At 40.6% G+C, this 18,283-nt stretch overlaps 1 protein-coding gene across 1 annotated transcript; it reads left to right on the plus strand.

Annotated features, from left to right (window-relative positions):
• The first annotated feature begins 3,962 nt into the window (after nucleotides 1-3,962).
• Nucleotides 3,963-14,937, plus strand: sf3b2 (splicing factor 3b, subunit 2). Its single transcript, XM_053505549.1, has 22 exons — nucleotides 3,963-4,119; nucleotides 4,558-4,604; nucleotides 5,530-5,589; nucleotides 5,745-5,933; nucleotides 6,398-6,460; nucleotides 6,592-6,715; nucleotides 6,848-6,948; nucleotides 7,058-7,166; nucleotides 7,263-7,354; nucleotides 7,734-7,931; nucleotides 8,082-8,201; nucleotides 8,300-8,380; nucleotides 8,498-8,725; nucleotides 9,827-9,976; nucleotides 10,127-10,216; nucleotides 11,385-11,492; nucleotides 11,842-11,949; nucleotides 12,561-12,703; nucleotides 12,809-12,910; nucleotides 13,294-13,393; nucleotides 13,925-14,128; nucleotides 14,713-14,937. Exons 1-22 carry the CDS (start codon nucleotides 4,020-4,022, stop codon nucleotides 14,782-14,784), a joined length of 2,589 nt encoding a protein of 862 aa, XP_053361524.1. The 5' UTR covers nucleotides 3,963-4,019; the 3' UTR covers nucleotides 14,785-14,937.
• Nucleotides 14,938-18,283: the final 3,346 nt, after the last annotated feature.

An 18,283-nucleotide genomic window follows, 5' to 3' on the forward strand; every position in this document is an offset into this window, starting at 1 on the left:
GCGAATCCCTCGATGGGAGCAGCTGAAGGACCAAGAGAAAATAATTTAAATTGTGTTTTAAAGCAGAGATACGCTGCCCTGTGCACAGTGTGTTTGTATGAACTACAAAAAAAATCTAACGGTTAGATTTTAGTCAAAACCTTTTGTCCTTCTTCTTTCAGCTGCGAGGGGTTACCACAGGACATATTTTTTACATCAGCCCTTCCTGATGCAACCATCCCATTCTATCTGGGCTTGGGACCGGCACTGCAACCAGTGGCTGAGTTTTTGGCTATTGGCTTGGAATCAAACCCAAGCTTTCTGCATGCCAGATGAGAAACCAACCATTGAGCCACCATACCCCTATCTAACAAACAAACTAGTGTGTGTCACAGTGGTACAGCTGGTAGCAGTTGCCACCTGACAGCTCCAGTACCCCCCGTTTGATCCTGAGCTCAAGTTACTGTCCTTGTGGAGTTCGGCGTGTTCTCCTCATGTTCTTATTGTTTTATTTTCTAGGATCTCTGGTTTCCTCTCACCTTCCAAAAAAATGCTAGCAGGTAGGTTGGCTAACTAACTGGATAAACTAAAATGCCCATGGGGTGCATAGCAAGTAAAAGTGTCGCTGCATCTTTAATATTCAGGTTCATTTATTGCTGCTCAGCCCAACATAGTCACAAAAATAGCACTTTGGGTATGAGTCAGTAGCATTAGTGAGTCTGATGCAATGCCTAGACAGTTTAATTTAAGGCATTCTTGTTTCTGGAAAAAAAACAACAGAGACTAACCGCAACTGCTAAAAGCTCATCTGCACATTGTAATATACTGGGTATTATGTATAAGTAATCTTGTGCAACATGTACAAACTAGATGCTGTTAGTGAAAGAAAGTCCAGGATTTGGATGTTTACTGATAAATTTAAGCGTATAACCTTTCATTTTCATTGTCATCATTTCACCCAAAATGTTCTAAAGTAAATATTGTACAATGTTAGGGTAAAGATTAGGGTTAGATTTAGGTTTGATTTAAAATTTTAGGCATAAAATTTTTCTTCTACTTCTTCTTTTTGTCCTTTAGCTGTTTCCCGTCGCCACTGCGAATAATCTGCCTCCATCTAACCCTATCCTCTGCATACTCTTTTCTTACACAAACTAACTTCATGTCCTGTCTAACTACAATAATAAATCTCCTCTTTGGTCTTCCACTAGACCTCCTGCCTGGCAGTTTCAACCTCAGCATCCTTCTACCGATATATTCACAATCTCTCCTCTGAACATGTCCAAACCACCTCAATCTGGCCTCTCTGACTTTATCTCCAAAACAACTACACTGGTTGTACCTCTGATGAACTCATTTCTGATTCTATTTATCCTTGTCACCCCCAAAGATAACCTCAACATCTCCAGCTCTGCTATCTCAAACTCTTTTCTTCGGTGCTCTGTCTCTAAGCCATAGAGCATCACTGGTCACACTACTGTCTTGTACTCCCTTCCTTTCAGTCTTGTTGATACTCTTTTATCACATAACACACCTGACACTTTTCACTGAGAGCTCTCAGCACCCTGTCATACGCCTTCTCTAAATCTACAAAGACACAATGCAACTACTTATTACATTCTCTGTATTTCTACAGCAAGCAAATACTGCATCTGTTGTACTCATTGTACTCTTTCTATGCACTCTTTTCCTTACTGTCCAGCCCAGCATACAAGTCCTCATATGCTCTTAGTTTGGCCTTTGACACCTCTACCTTCACCTTACACTGCATCTCCCTGTACTCCTGTCTACTCTCTTCAGTTACCTCAGTGTCCCACTTCTACTTAGCTAACCTCTTACTCTGTATACACTCCTGTACTTCCTCGTTTCACCACCAAGTCTCCTTGTCCACTTTCCACTTTTCAGATGATGCACCAAGTTCCCCTCCTACCTGTCTTCCTGATCAGAGCAACTCCACCCTGAAAACTACAAAAAATCTCACTTTTTTAATTTCCACTACTTTGTCCTCTGCTCTGCCTTTGTTTTCTCCCACTTTTCAAAAACATGCAGTCAGGCAGATAAACTAACCAGCTAAACTAAATTTCCCCTAGGTGTGCGTAGTAGGTGAAGGTGCAGCTGCATGTTTGTTAATCAGATTCATCAGACCACAATAGTCACAAAAATAGCATCTTGGCTTTGACCTCAGTGAGTCTGATGTAATGATAGTTTAATTTAAGACCTTTTTGTTTCCAGGAAAAAAAAAAACATAGACTAACCACAACTGCTAAAAGCATACACAAGACCAGTCCAAGAATCATCCATACACCATCACTACATTACATTTAGGCATTTGGCAGACGCTCTTATCCAGAGCGACTTACATTTTTATCTCATTACACATCTGAGCAGTTGAGGGTTAAGGGCCTTGCTCAAGGGCCCAACAGTGGCAACTTGGTGGTTTAAACCTGGGATCTTCCGAATTGTAGTCCAATGCCTTAACCACTGAGCTACCCCTGGCCCCACTACCACCCCCTGCTCACTTTCTCATTCCAAGTTAGTCATTTATATTTAAAAAAAATATTTAATACCAGGAGCAAAACTGCAACCTTCTATTGGAACCAAGGTTCAAGATTAACACCACAATACTTTAGGCACACACACAAGTTTTAGGCGGTCATCTTACACCACTAAGAAAATTCAGTAAATTCAGTATTTTTTTCTTCTAATCAAATGTGTTTAGTTGGGGATTTCTGGACTTTCCTTTAATTTGAATTAGACATTTACAGAATATGGTAAGATTAAAGTATTAACTGTTCAGGTAATAAATGCTATTATTTATTTAAATAAAAAATAAAATTTGTTTAATGCTGTTCTTTCATTTAAATCTCCTCAGCACACACCACATCATATTTCCCACCACTAAACTTCTGAGGAGGATATGGCAGCAATCTCCAATCTTTTCTTTATATAATTATAAATTACCAACATTACTCTTTAGCCAGTCCAATCTCCCTAAACACATTTAATGTTTTTATTATTCATATCTTTTAATTGGTATTTATTTTTATTGCCATTGTGACAGGTTCAACCTTTTTTGCATAGGCGGCACCATAAAGCACGGACAAGAGGCGAGGTCTTATGGGGAAAAGGGTCGTTTATTTAGAATAAAAAGGGAAGGAAAGGGTTTAAGGAGGGAGGATGAAAAGAAAGGGAAGAAAAGAGTGAGGGTATGCACGTCCTGGTAATTCAGTATATGTAGTCAACTGACCTCATTTTTTAGACACATAACGTTTCTGTATCTAGACCTAATCATAGGAGCAACCCCAGATGATAACACTACCACCACAAGCTTGGCACTAGGCATGATACGTCTCTTCATCTGCTTCTCTTTATACCCTGATACACCAATCATTCTGGAACAGGGTAAAGTTCTGCTGAATACACTGCCCCCTATCTTTTACCTGCAGATTGCAGGCATGTCACATATTCATAATTCTTAAAGAATAGCACCAAATAATCCATCATACCTGTGAGTACTCACTCACTCATCGCCTATACCGCTTAAACCTGAAAGGTGGTCGCAGAGACTTAGGGCATGAGGTGGGGCCCACACTGGGATGGGTGCCAATCCACCGCAGGGCACACACTCATTCACACATTATGGACAAAACACCAGTTAGCCTAATATGCATGTCTTTGGACTGTGGGGGAAACCTGCAAAAACATGCAAACCCCGAGTTGGGAATTAAACACAGACCCTAGTGGTGCGAGGCGGCCACAACCCCACCACACGTCTTAAAGGCACGTGTGTAGCTTAAAGCAAGTATAATTATAGTAATTTAATGTATATTTCAATGAAAAAAAGGACAAAAACAAGGAATGTTTGTTTCCCTTGTGAACACACACTGGAGACTGATCTAAATCTCACATCTTTTTGCGGAACGCGTCCCCTTTAACGTCCGTGCGTTTTGCCCACGTTGGTTGCGGAAGTTCCCATGATCCTCTGCGCCTGATTTGTGTGTGCAGAGCGGTGTGTGTGTGAGTGAGAGTGGAAAAGAATAAAAATGGCGGCCGACGGAGTCGCAGAGTCTAACCTGGAGCTGAGCTCATGGAGTGTCCCTGAGTTACAGGCCAAGCTGGCGGAGATCGGAGCTCCGGTACTGGGTGAGAGAAACCGCCGGTAGTCCCTGTGAACTCGGGAGTTAGCGTAGCATTAGCCACCTCGGCTAACCCCAGGCAGCACCACACAGCTTAGCATTAGCGTTAGCATTAACATTAGCACTGACTGTTAGTAACAAAACCGGCTGCAGTTTAGTGATAATTTACAGCTTGGGGTCTGTTAGAAAATAATAATGCAGCATCTTTATTTTATTTCCTCTTCAGGTTTAACGCGTTTGTTTATTAATAACGCTCTCTGAGGGATAATGAATGACTCTGTCCGCCATGTTTGTGTTGTGTTTAGTGAGAGGGAACACCGAGGAGAACTCAGACCCTCAGTCATGTGATTAATACTGAGTTTAGATGAGTTTAGATTGATTTCCACTGACTGTGTTTAGTTTTAAACTATAAATGCTTTAATTCCGCTGTGTTGTGTGTCTTCAGGTCCGAGAGAAGAGTTAATAGACAGACTGAAGTCTTACACCATGCAGGTAACATCACATCACTTAACTTACACTTTATTATTATTATTGTTTTTTTACATATACGTTTCAGTTTCATAAAAATTAAAAATACTTAAAATCTGTTTAAGTCTTACATGTAAGGAAGTGTCTATAAATGTGATTAGAGAACTCTAGTCTGTATGTAACTTCTTCGTAGTTTTTGGTTATCATGAATGTATTTCAGGTCATTGTGTCACATTGAGACACTCTCTTTATAAACATACGGAACAATAAACATCTTTGGGAAAAAATAAACATCTATTTATTGTTGGAAAGTTGATCAAGCAGAGAAAATGCCCAACATCCGTAGTCTACTATTTCACTCAGTGTTAATGCTGCTTTTCACTGGTGTGAAAGTGAAAATAAACAAACGTGTATAAAGTTGCATAATTGTAGTTGATATTGTATTTGTTTTGGACAACCTGTGTATTGTCGGAGTCTTTAAGCCCAAAGCCCAGTGTTTCCCCACAGGCGTGTGTAATATACTTGCAGTGGTAGCCGGTGGAACAGGCCAGCATTACCCGCCAGCACAAAAGTGCATGCAGTAAATAACAAATACATTCGACCTTTAACACAACATTTAGATTTATTTGATCATCCTGGTTTATTTGATCATCCTTGCTCCTGTTAGGGTTTGCCACTGCAGGCCTCCTGCATGTCCTCCTTCACCACATTTAGAAATCTTCCTCTTGGGCCTTTGTCTTCTCATCCTGCCTGGCAGCTCTATTTTAAGCACTTTCCTCTCGATAACCCCTCATCGCCCCTCTGCAAATGTTCAAACCATCTTAATCTGGCCTCTATAATTTTTTTCCCAAAACCGTCCTACTGCATTGTCCCTTTAATATACTAGGATGGGCCACTAGAGTATACTCTTTCTTACTGTGTTTAAGATCACACTGGTTTGTTTCCTCAGACGGGTGCAATGTTGACTAAACCCAGCTTAGTGGGTGGAGATGACAAGACCATGCCCACGGTAAGAAATCTCTACAGCCTTTATCTGGTTCAAATCATCCTAAAGCAGCTATCCGAATGACCGTTTGCTTAGCGTGATGGGAAAGTAGTGCAACGTTAGTTTTTTGATTGACATCCAAGCAGCAGTTCATCATGCAATTTCTCTCACTGTGTCAGATCCCAGGTTTGCCCCCCATGCCCCCGATGCCTTCCATGCCTCTGCCTCCAGGCATGGGTGTCCTGCAGGCCATGGGCATGATGGGAGGACCTCCACCACCTGGTATACGCATGAGCATGGAGCCGCCGGGTGTCTCCTCTGGAATGGCGCAGGACGATCCGCAGAAGATGGTCCAGAGAGCTGGTCAGGTATGAGTGTGAGGTCTGGTAGACCGTGAACAGGAATGGATAAAATCATAGGGTCTAAAGATGGGAGAAAACACCAATTTGGTTATTTATCACAATCCCTTTATAGTTTAAAGCGCATCTTAAGTTCACATCACTGATTTACAGGCAGGCCAGTATTCTTGGTGTCATTTAGCAAATAATTTGCTCCTTAGTTTAGAATTATAATAAAATCTGGTGGAGAAAAAAATATTGCATTGGGGTATTTATAACATTGTGATTCAGAATCGTAGCACAAGTCGACATCTAGGTATTGTGATATTGTATTTGCTCGAACCTGTTGGTTTCCATCCTGCTTACTCTGAGTACAAAATATCTGTTTGGCTTATTATGATATTACCTAATTAAGACATTTTCTTCTCATGTTCCATGTTATTTGCATTTTGCTGATGATTAAGCAATAGATTAATGTCTGTGTTGTGTTTCAGGGAGATTCCAGAGTGATGGATGAGCAGCTAAAGGAGCAGGAGCTTCTCGAGCAACAGAAGAGAGTAAGAGTTCCGAGCCTAAGTCACAGCATGATCACTCAAATCACTGTACTAAACAGTTTTTAAATGATATTGAGTCCAGCAAGTTTTATTCAGATTTTCTTTCATTTTCACCACATTTTGTTTGTCTCCAGGCTGCACAGTTGCTGGAGCATGAGAGACAGCAGGAGCTTGTCAAGCTGCAGCAGACAGGACCACCAGGCACCCGGGTTCCAGGACCTGGACCCAACCTGCTGCCCCCTATTCCTCCTCTCAGAGGTAACTGACCGCCTCTTTTCTTATGAATTGTTCTAGCCACTTTGTGGACCACTAGATCAAAATCAGTTTCATGAATTGTCATCCTTTTTTTTTTTTATTGCTTAATTATTCACCCTTTACTATCTCTTATAGTCTTGACAACCAGTGCCCCACCACCTCCAGGCGTTTCCATGATATCACAGAGCAATCAGAAGCAGAGAGTACCACCTCCGCCTGGAGAGGACGCCAGAGAGGTACCGATCAGCATTGCTCTGCATTTTTTTGGAAACGATTAGAGAAAGTATTTTTCTGAAGCAGATGCAAAAAAATATATATATATATTGTCATGTTTTGTGTGATCAGATGTGGCAGAGCGACGATGTGGGAATCGGGCCGAAGATCCCTCAGGCTCTGGAGAAGATCCTGCAGCTGAAGGAGATCAGACAGGAGCAGCTCACTGCTGCCCCTACAGGTCAGAATGCACTAAACACTCTGGGCACAAGCTTCACACATTATGCTGCAGAAAATTAAGAAGGTTAACACTCTGTGTGTGAATCTGTGTCTTCAGAAGATGATGATGAGGACACGGCCGACATGGACATGAACAGCTCTCGTCCATATTCAGACGATGAAGATGAAGGCACCCTTTCTAAAAAGGATGTGAGTTTGATAAAATAAAATTTGCTCTTTAGTACTACGCTTGTTAAATTGTGGATCGAGTTATTAAGAATTTGCTTAATTGGGGGAAAAAAAGGCGAGGTAGTTCAATTAATAACTTTAATTCTGCTGAAAAAAATGAAAGATAGTCAGAGGGTTGTCAAACAATTATCCAGCTCCTTCTAGCAAATCAAATTGGACAGTATTATATTAACAAGATTAATAAAGAAGCCTAATATGACAGATCAGACCTATTAATCTCGTGTTAATTTGTTCATAACAGGTTTCTGATGGGTTAACGTGGAGCTGACTTTAAATCATACAATAGCAGACTTTTTATAAAGAGGTGACTTTTTTAAAAATATTTCAATGTGACCTCCAGAAAAGCCGCAGACGCAGAAACCGGAAAAAGAAGAAGAAGAAGAATCAGGAGAAGAATGAGCAAGCGGAGACGAGAAAGAACGACGCTGAGAAGGACAAAGAGAAGGAGCCTGAGGTGGAGATCGAGTACGTCACAGAGGAGCCGGAGATCTACGACCCCAACTTTATTTTCTTCAAGAGGATCTTCGAAGCGTTTAAAGTGAGTCAGTTGAGCATGTCCTTATGATGTAGAAATCTTAATTCTGTGTAAACCCAGATTGGTATGTTGTGCTGAAATGTAGGAGAAGCTCTCGTGATTGCTAAGACATGTTCTTGTTTGGTTCTTACGTCTTTCTGATGTGTCTCATAGCTGACAGATGAGGTGAAGAAGGAGAAAGAGAAGGAGCCGGAGAAGGCTGAGAAGCTGGAGATCACATCGTATAAGAAGAAATTTTTAGAGGAGAAGAAGGACAGCGACGACAGCGATGAGGTGACTGTGTACCTAGAGTCAGTTCTGGTGTATTTTTTTATTATAATATTTTTTAAAATATTTATTAAATATATTCCCAACTCTTCGTGTTGCTACAGGAAGCCAAACCAGATGTGCCAAAACTCTCCAAGAAGAAGCTAAGAAGGATGAACAGGCTGACTGTAGCTGAGCTCAAACAGGTTTACACACACAAACTGGACAAATAATTCATAACAATCTGTCCTGTCCTCTGTAGTGGAATGTGTTATCTGAATCTGCAACGTGTAATCTTTTATCACCGGTTCCTCTCGCCGTAGCTGGTGGCTCGTCCGGACGTGGTAGAGATGCATGACGTGACGGCGCAGGAGCCCAAGCTGCTGGTGCACCTGAAGGCCACGAGGAACACCGTACCCGTCCCACGCCACTGGTGCTTCAAGAGGAAGTACCTACAGGGTAAAAGGGGTATCGAGAAACCACCCTTCGAGCTGCCTGAGTTCATCAAACGCACCGGCATCCAGGAAATGAGGGAGGCGCTGCAGGAGAAGGTGAAGCACGTTTACTATGTAGTAATGTGTGCTATGTGGTAGTGAACCCCATTTTCGGTTCATGGATTTTTCCTTAGAACTTAACTAATTAATATCCCCTGCAGTTTTTTTTAAGGCTTTGTTCGTGGCAATATATAACTTTTCATGCTGAACTATTAAGAACAATATCATTTACTAATTTTGTAACATAAATGTTAACGCAAATTTCCATATAAAATATATTGTATACATTTTTTTGTAGTGTAGAGAGAACATAAAGCAACTGGAAAATGCAGCTTGTGGTGATGAATTATTACCATATTAATCCTACAGTACTGATACCAAAGAAAATGCACTTGCATGAAGAACAGTACATATAGGAGTCACTTCTGTATCTTACATTCTAGCACTGCGGAAGACAGAGCAGTACAGTACTGTACAATATACGGGTTTACCTTTACATTCTGTTTTTTTTTTTTTTTTTTAAGGGTAATGTATTATACTGAGTGTGAAACTAAAGTCTTTTGGGGGCATATTTTCACTGGGACTTAATCATACTGAAAGCGATGTGTGTTTTAATCATTATTAGAATGTTTATTTTGATCCTGTTTATGCGAGTGCAGATGTTTAGATCTAAATGTATGTATTATGTTATTCCCACCAGCCCACTCACACTTCCATTAGTTTGACACCTGAACTATTACATCATCCGATGTAGGTGTTGTGGCACACTATTAAAGCATGACTAACGCCAGTAATGAGCAGCTTAGAGAGACGTTTTATCCATCTATTCAAATTATGCACGGTATATAAAGGCAGTGTTGTGGATAATGATTATTATCCACACGGTGCAGAACGTGTAGGTGTGTGTTTTTATTGCTTTAGGTATTTATTTAGTGCTTGATTGATTTGTTTAAAGCCTTGAGCTGTTGCACGAACAAAGTTCATTTTAATTTGTTTTAGCTGGCAGTAAAATGATGCTTTGTTTTTTGAAGCATTGATTTGCTGTAACAGGTTTTAATTTTAGTAATGTCGCTTTGTGCCAAACTTTTAGAAGACCTGTCCGAAAACAAGACCTTTCTGAAGATTCAAAGTTAATTTAATGTTTTCTTTCTCCAACAGGAGGATGCTAAAACTATGAAGACCAAAATGCGAGAGAAAGTCCGTCCGAAGATGGGTAAGATCGACATCGACTACCAGAAGCTCCACGACGCCTTCTTCAAGTGGCAAATCAAACCGAAACTCACCATCCACGGAGACCTTTACTATGAGGTAATGTCTCGTGTCTTAACTATTCGAAGTGCTTTCAGAGGAAATGTATAGAATCACTTTTAATTCTTTGTTCTTTTATGTGACTCATGGTTCTGCCTCTCATCACTGTCTCTCTCTCTCTCTCTCTCTCTCTCTCTCTCTCTCTCTCAGGGTAAAGAGTTTGAGACACGACTGAAGGAGAAGAAGCCAGGAGATCTGTCTGATGAGCTGAGAATCGCTCTGGGCATGCCCACAGGCCCTGTGAGTTCATCACCCTCTCTTGGTTAAAGAAATATATAGTAAAATTAAAATATAGAGGTGATAATACATATTAAAAAAAGTGAAAGTTTCGGGAAATATAGTACAACAGTTTTGTAGGGTTTTGTGCATTAATGCTTTTCCAGATTATTATATAACTTTTAATATTTTAATGTAAATGCTAGTGTGATGTTATTTGTAGCCATTGACTCAACACTGATTTTGGATTTGCTTGGGGAAGAAAAACGATTGGCATCCTTTTCCATCAAACCCACCCTTTAAAGACATATAGTGTATTTTATCCAGTAGGTGGTGCTGCAGATGTGGAGTAGTGATGTCTGCTGGTTTAGAGCCCTTCAGCCAGTCTGCAAAACACTTCAGTTATTCTATTAAAAAAAAATCCTAAACTAAGCATGCATAAACAATCTTAAGCATTTTCTTTGACTAGGGAAGATGGTTATCCCTGAGCTATTTATTCAATTAAAGCAGATAATAACAGCCAATGAAAACCATTGTTACAACTTCCTTGTCTAAACATAGTTGGTGAATCCTTTTCCAGGAAACTTGCCTGCATTGCACTGACTGGGTCACTAAATGCACTGGGTAATGGTATTTTCTGGTATGGCTGATAAGAAAAGACTGCCTTACTGGAGTAGCACCGAAAGGAAATAATGGGTCAAGCAAAAATAGTCAAAAAGAAATCTCTGGTAAATGTATGGATTATTGTAGCAGAGCAGAACTCTAGTCCTTTGTACAATGTGTCTTAGTTACTCAACTTGAGGCCAGCTCAGGTCGAATCAGAGCCATCATCTCTTATGGTGTAGCTCTGGCAGCTTAATCTTATAGAGAGCATGTATGAACCTGCTTTATGACTGATAACTCACTTATAGTCACAAACACCTTCCCTAATATTTTAGGAACATTTTTCTCTAGACTATTTATGCAGAACATTTATATTAAGGATCTACTCTCAGGTGTATTTTAAAAACATGCCAAGAAGTTAAGTTGTTCTTTACACTGTTTTATGCAGGGGCTTTTTTTCTCCCCCCACATGTATGCTCATGGTAGTGTTTTTGTGTCTGTCTTAATTCTTTTCCTCTGATGAGCTGTATTTTGGGCACAGCTACACTGTTATGAACTAACAATTTTTTTTTATTTTCTTCCTCTGTAGAACTCCCATAAGGTTCCTCCTCCGTGGCTTATTGCCATGCAGAGATACGGTCCTCCGCCTTCCTACCCTAATCTCAAGATCCCTGGCCTCAACGCCCCCATTCCTGAGGTTAGTCTACGGCAACTGCACCCAAACACCACCAGGTTTATGAAACAAAACTGTTCTAGGTAGTTGTAGACTATAGATTCCTGGTTTTGGAAAACCTGCCTACACTTACGTCAATTAGTTAAAAAATATATATTAAGGATATTGGGTACTCCAGGACCGAGAAACCTGTGCTGTGGACCATGTAGTTTAAGATTGTGTAAATAATTTATCGAGTACTTGTAGAAGTTTGGAGAAAAATATTCAGAGATGTTGTTAAACAAGGAAATGCTTTTATGAGGTGTTGTTACACTGATAGTCTTGGCTATTGGAGTACATAATTTAAATTTTAACCCGGAGTTACCTCTCACAGAACTGCTCGTTTGGTTATCACGCTGGAGGATGGGGTAAACCTCCCGTAGACGAGACTGGAAAACCTCTTTACGGAGACGTGTTTGGTACCAACGCTATTGACTTCCAGGTAAAGAAGCGTGCAATAACGCATTAACACACACACACACACGCGCACACACACACTGATGTTCATCAGCACCTCCATTATAACTGCATAAAAACTTTTGATTGCATTTAAATATTAATTTACTTGTAATTAAATTGCAGACAGTCTACATTAGCAGTAGTGTTAATTATGCATGGTGGATTCATCATATTGTATAAACCACTAAAGGTGATTTATTTTATTGACATTCATAAGCAAATAGAATGCTTTTAATGTTTGATTTGTTTTAATACCAATGTTTTGTTTGAATTCAGCACCGTTTTAGATTCTTTGCATTTTTTCTTTGCTCTGTACATAAGAGTGTATAAACAGTGATATAAAATCACATACTGTTTATGAAATAGACCCTAAAGCATTGTTCCAAATTGTTATTTTTCTACATCATATTTTAACATGTTATTAAAACCAGTATATAAAAAACTGTTGTATGCCATTAAGCCCATGTATCAGTCGACTCAAAGGCTGTTTATAAATTGTCATTCAGTAAATATCTATTGTGACATTCACGTTTATTTGTGTCTGTATTCTAAAAATACAAAAGCTGATAATTTTAAACAAAACTCCCTAAACAGGCCAAAGCAGAGGAGGAGGAAGTAGACCGAACCCCGTGGGGTGAACTCGAACCGTCAGACGAAGAGTCTTCAGAAGAGGAGGAAGAAGAAGAGAGTGACGAGGACAAACCCGACGAGTCCGGTTTCTTCACACCGGCCGACAGGTAAGGCTGATTTACACCACCGAGTTTGTAATCATGTTGTATTGAAGATGTCTAAATTTCAGAGACGTGAAGACTAATCTGACCTCGCTCTGTCTTTGTCTTTAGCGGTTTAATCACTCCAGGTGGCTTCTCCTCCGTTCCTGCTGGCATGGAGACTCCAGAGCTGATTGAGCTCAGGAAGAAAAAGATTGAAGAGGCGATGGATGGGTGAGTGTGTGTATGTGTGAGATAGAGAGAGTCAAATTAAAGGGGGGTGCATATGGTGTGGTGAAGTGAGCCTAAAGTTCTTAACATGTTGTTTTTGTGCCTCGAGTCTGTTGGTTAAGACTTCTTATTAGAAAATGAAAATACTCAAAACAGTCGGTTCATTGTTAAATTCAGCAAATTTAGGTTATGCAATCCAAATTTAATAAAGGACCAGACTGATTAAACAATTTAAGGGAGTCTCAGTTTGACTTTACGCCTTTTGTGTATATGACAGACATTCGAGTAAAACCGGGGTTGAGGGTTTTTTTGTTTGTTTGAGTAGTACATTTTCTAAATGGTATATTGTAGTGTGTGTAATTAACTTTATTTATGTGTGTGAATAGAAACGAAACTCCTCAGTTGTTTACGGTGCTGCCAGAGAGACGAACTGGCCCTGTGGGATCGGCCATGATGGCGTCCACACACATCTACGAAATGTCTGCGGTGAGTGTGTCTGACTGTGTCTGTGTGAGACTAAAAGACTCAGAGCGCAGAGATCATTACGCTTACCATCTTTCCGATGTTAGGAATGTTTTTACCCAATAAGGAAACTGTTTCTGAAGTCCCATTAAAAGAATATTTGTTGTTCCCATTAACACCTCATTAGCTGTTTCTTTAAACCAGAACATAGCAGGCTGTGATTTATAAAAGTGTCTGAGGCCGTAAGCGAGCGTTGATTTGCCCCGTTTGATCGTCTGTCTGAATTGCGCAGGCTCCACCGAGTCCAGGCTTTAGTCCTCAGGAGGGAGCAGTAATTCTCGCTCGGTTGTGCCACGCTGTAATCTCGCCTCCTGCTCATCTGTGAGCCCAGAGCTTCATTAAATAGAAATCAGACTTCGGTCTTCCAGATCGGCCTTGTTTACACTGTAAACCACGGGGGCGATTAATGAGTGCAGCACAGTGTCAGTGAAATAATAAACCTATTTTTAACCACTTTTTCCATCCAGGCTCACTAATCTCTCTCTCTCTCTTTAGGCGGGAGCTGCGCGCAAGGTGGCTGCAGTAACCGGGTTGGGAGGAGACTCCCAGGGTGTGGAGGTGGCTCTGGCTCCCGAGGAGCTGGAGCTCGATCCGATGGCTATGACGCAGAAGTACGAGGAGCACGTGCGCGAGCAGCAGGCTCAGGTGGAGAAGGAGGACTTCAGCGACATGGTGGCCGAGCACGCCGCCAAACAGAAGGTACCGCCGCTGCTTTATCTCTTCATACACTTCCACACACACCTTGGTTTTAACCAAGGAATGAAGGCGATGAATTATGGATTTGCCATCAGATTTATTTGTCAGCAAATGCTGTGATTTATATAAATGTGATTTTCAAGCCTTACACTTCGCCTCAAAATCTGTTTGCATCATGATTTATTAAATTAATTTTAACATTAACAAGCTTTAAACAAAAATATTAGCTGCATTAGTGGTTTAGCATGAAGGTTATGCAGATCTGTTTCCATGGCAACTTCCAAGATTAAGTGTGAATTTGTCCCTAATCAGTTTGTTATTAAGGTACTGAGACACCTATTTATTTGTAATCAGAGCAACACATTAAAAATGAGTTACTCATTTAAAATCAGATTTTTATTTCATTAATATAAATATAAACCTGATATTTTAAAGTAACTGAAGTGCAGAGCTTACAAATTCACCAGAGTGAGAGGCTTAAAGCTGTACTGGTTTTTCCTGATGGAACATAATGTGTCCCTCTGACTTGTATATAGTGCAGTAGAGTTATAAATTATACTCACTTCTTCCTTCTTTTTCTCCGGCAGCAAAAGAAAAGGAAAGGCCAACCCCAGGACACTCGCGCCGGAGCCAAGAAATACAAAGAGTTCAAGTTTTAAAGAGGAGACGAGCGTGAGACCGCAGATAATTACACTGTCTGTTTTGTTTTTTCTTTTTAGAGTCAGCTCTGTAGAAACGTGTACGTCGAAGAGAAGCAGTTTTCACATGTTTCACTGTCTTTTGTAAATAAAATAAAAATCCATACTGTCGTATTTGTCATTCATGGACTGTTTCTACATCAAGATTTCAGAGAGAAGATTCTTTAATTCATAGGTTTGTGAATGAACATAAGTTTGGAGCAGTGTTACAATGCAGTTTAAGTCTCCTGAAGGTGTGCAATGCGTAGCAAAATAATCTTCATAATGAAACTATTTTATTAAAAAAATAGTTCAGTATTTAACTGTGTTTGAGACTGATTGAGATTGAAAAGTGATGAATTAGATATAAGTCTTTATTAATCTAGAGGGAAATTGCAGCCCTCCATAATCACATGTTAAAACACAGCCTAAATGATAAGTAACAAAATGGATGCAATAAAATGAAATAATCCAAGTTCACAAAAATACTCTATAATATATGTATGTATGTATGTATATACCCACTTGTACAGGGAGGCAGAGAACACATTGCACTGTGTATAAGATTGTCCAACTGCTGTGAGCATAAACATGAATCCAGTGGTGATTCACTCCTCATCAGCAACAAGGAGGTTGACAATACCCCAGCCCTGCAGGGACTCATTAAAGAGTCTAATTTCTGCAGGTATAGACGACCTTCCATAACGCTCCTTAGAGCAGTGAACCTGTCTTAGTCTGTTATTCAATGTGCATTTTTGTTTTGTTAGGGAAACAGCGTGTGTGAGAGTCATTGTTCAATATGCTCTGTATTTTATTAAGTGTCCTTTGTTTGACCGTCTCTAGTGAGTCCAGTCTGACCCCTATGACCAAGCATGCTTTCCTGAGCAGGTTATTAAGCCTGTTGGCATGTCGCACTCACAACAGCATAAAAGATCACACCTCGTTGCATGCTGGGGGCTAAACTGCACTTATGAACCACTATAAATTTGTCCCGCCTTCATGCTGTAGGATTGGCTCGCGCTTCAGACCTAGTGAAGAGCTTAACCAATCATAGACAATACTGAGTTTTTGCAACCAATCAGAAGATAAGTATAAACAGCCTAACCTTCTATTTAGCTTGCTAACCAACTGACAAAACAAAGAATATATAAAAAAAAAAGTTCATATATGTGCATGAAACAACACCAATGACTCATCTTTGAGTGGACTACTCTTACCAATACAGTCAAGGTTCACAAAAAAAACATGTTTCTTTTCCTTCCATTTATATGGAATGTATTAAAAAGTCTATAAATGTCTTATAAGCCCTGATGTGGATGCTAAAACATCTGTAATGTAAAGCTTCTGATGTGTAAGAAGCTTCCAGACGCAGGATGGAGAACACTGTATCACGCCCTCGGTTGTAGTCATGTGGTTTTGCTAGCAGGGGGTGTGAGGACTTGCTGTATATTCAAGTCACCTGACGTCTGGGGTTCAGCTTGACCTACTTAACTGCTTTCACCAGATATGACTGGGTCTCGCACACACACACACACACAGCCTTACTTACTTAAGTAGACATTCACTTCCAAGCCACACACACTTTTAACCTCTGGCCGTGTATTTGCACACATTATCAGCGAGTCCCCCTGAGCCTGAATGCGCTGAGCTGGCCGCCGTCCATTAGGCTGCTCTCTACTGTATAGCGGGGCAGGACTGCAGCTCTAGCTGGTGGGTCTTTGATCGTGTCAAGTGGCTGCAGCCAGCGTTTTGAGCCCAGCTGTCAGAGCAGACTTTTTCTTCCCCCCTTTATTTGCTCTGTGCAGTGTGTAAAGTGCCTCCTGGCAGCCATTCAGGTTCATAAACCAGGAATTAATACTCTGTCCAGTCCGTGCCATTTAAGGAGAAGAACAAATAATGTAAAATAACACTCACAAATGCGCTTGGCTCTTGAGGAAAGAACCGGCCTTTTAGATAACGCTGGATTGTTTTCCCATTTATTGCAGTTGTAAGCTCTGTGTGTGTGAGTTGGATTGACTGAATAAACACCTCGATCCTTGTGTAAACTCTACGGACTGATGGCTACCAGAGCAAACACTCCGCACGCTTTCGCTCCTTTCTGATGAACACCAGGCATGGAAAATAGCTGTCTCTTGGATGGGCTCATAAATACTCAGAAGCGACCTTACCCGATGCCTGAGGATCCTTTTTCATATCCATGAAGAATTCTGTAATCGTGTGACTGGCCCTTCGCCGCACCATCTCCCTCAGACACCTGCACAAGTTCCGCCGCAGTGCATTCGTGTTTGCTGTCCTACTCTGATCCTTAATCCAATTTCTTTATTTTTTTTTTTTAATTCAACCACAAAACACCCACTCACTTTTCAGCGCTTTTTCCTGATTGGAGCGATGTTGGATTCGGGTCCGGTCCTGGGAATAGCGCCTGGATGTGAAGATAGTCCTGCATGAGAGCAGACATTCACATACGTGGAAGCAATTTATGTTTGCTAGTCAAATTAGTGGCTTGTTTTCGAGATGGTGGGAAGAAACCAAAGAACCTGGGGGGAAACCACACAAGCAGTACATGCTCAGAAACTCTATACAGACAGTAACTCAAGGTCAGGATCGAACCTGAAAGCCTGGAGGTGTGAGATGGAAACTCTCCACCATACTGTTCAGCTATACAAATAAATAAAAGAAAGTAACCACAAATAATACCATGGTGGCATAGTGGGTAGCATTGTGGCCTCACACCTCCAGCATTGAGGTTTCGATTCCTGCCTCAGGTCTGTGTGCATGGAGTTTGCATGTTCTCCTCGTCCTCTGGGTTCTCCAGTTTCCTCCCACAGGAGACCAAAAACAGGCAGATTGGGATAACTGGCATTCCATTCCAATGGCATGGTGTGTTAATTATGGAATGTGTGTGTTTGTACACTTGTGCCATGGAATGTATTGGCATCCCAGCCAGGGTGTATCCCAACTTATGCTTATGATCCCCCCTGTAACCCTGTATAGGATAAGCAATATACATAGTGAATGAATTCATGATTTGGGTAAGAGTGTGGGGTGTATCTGTGTGAGACACAAATCCCTACTTGTGACATTTTTTTTTTTTTTTTTATTTGATTAATGCATAAAATCTGAAAACATGACAAAACTTGAATAAAAGAAAAAAATTGAAAAAAAGTTGAAATAAAGCGAATTAATATTTATAAATATAAACCAACCAACAAAGGCACATCTAAAAATATGTTTTTCCGTTTGGAAATATGAGGTCATTTTGAAACACTAAAATCTGTACTACAACTTTCCAGTCTGTGTGTACAGTATATTTTTCCATTCTGATAGAACAACAGGCTGCTGTGGTTTCATTACACAATCTTGTGCTTTCCCTGATTTCATACACGACTTAACTGATAAGGTCTTTCCCGACCTGAGTCAGGTGCACTAGAGCCGGGAGAGTGTTTTCACAGCTAAAGCATGTGAAGTCTGACCACAAGAT

This window comes from Clarias gariepinus, chromosome 1 (genome assembly GCF_024256425.1).
Source record: "Clarias gariepinus isolate MV-2021 ecotype Netherlands chromosome 1, CGAR_prim_01v2, whole genome shotgun sequence".
Lineage (NCBI taxonomy): Eukaryota > Metazoa > Chordata > Actinopteri > Siluriformes > Clariidae > Clarias > Clarias gariepinus.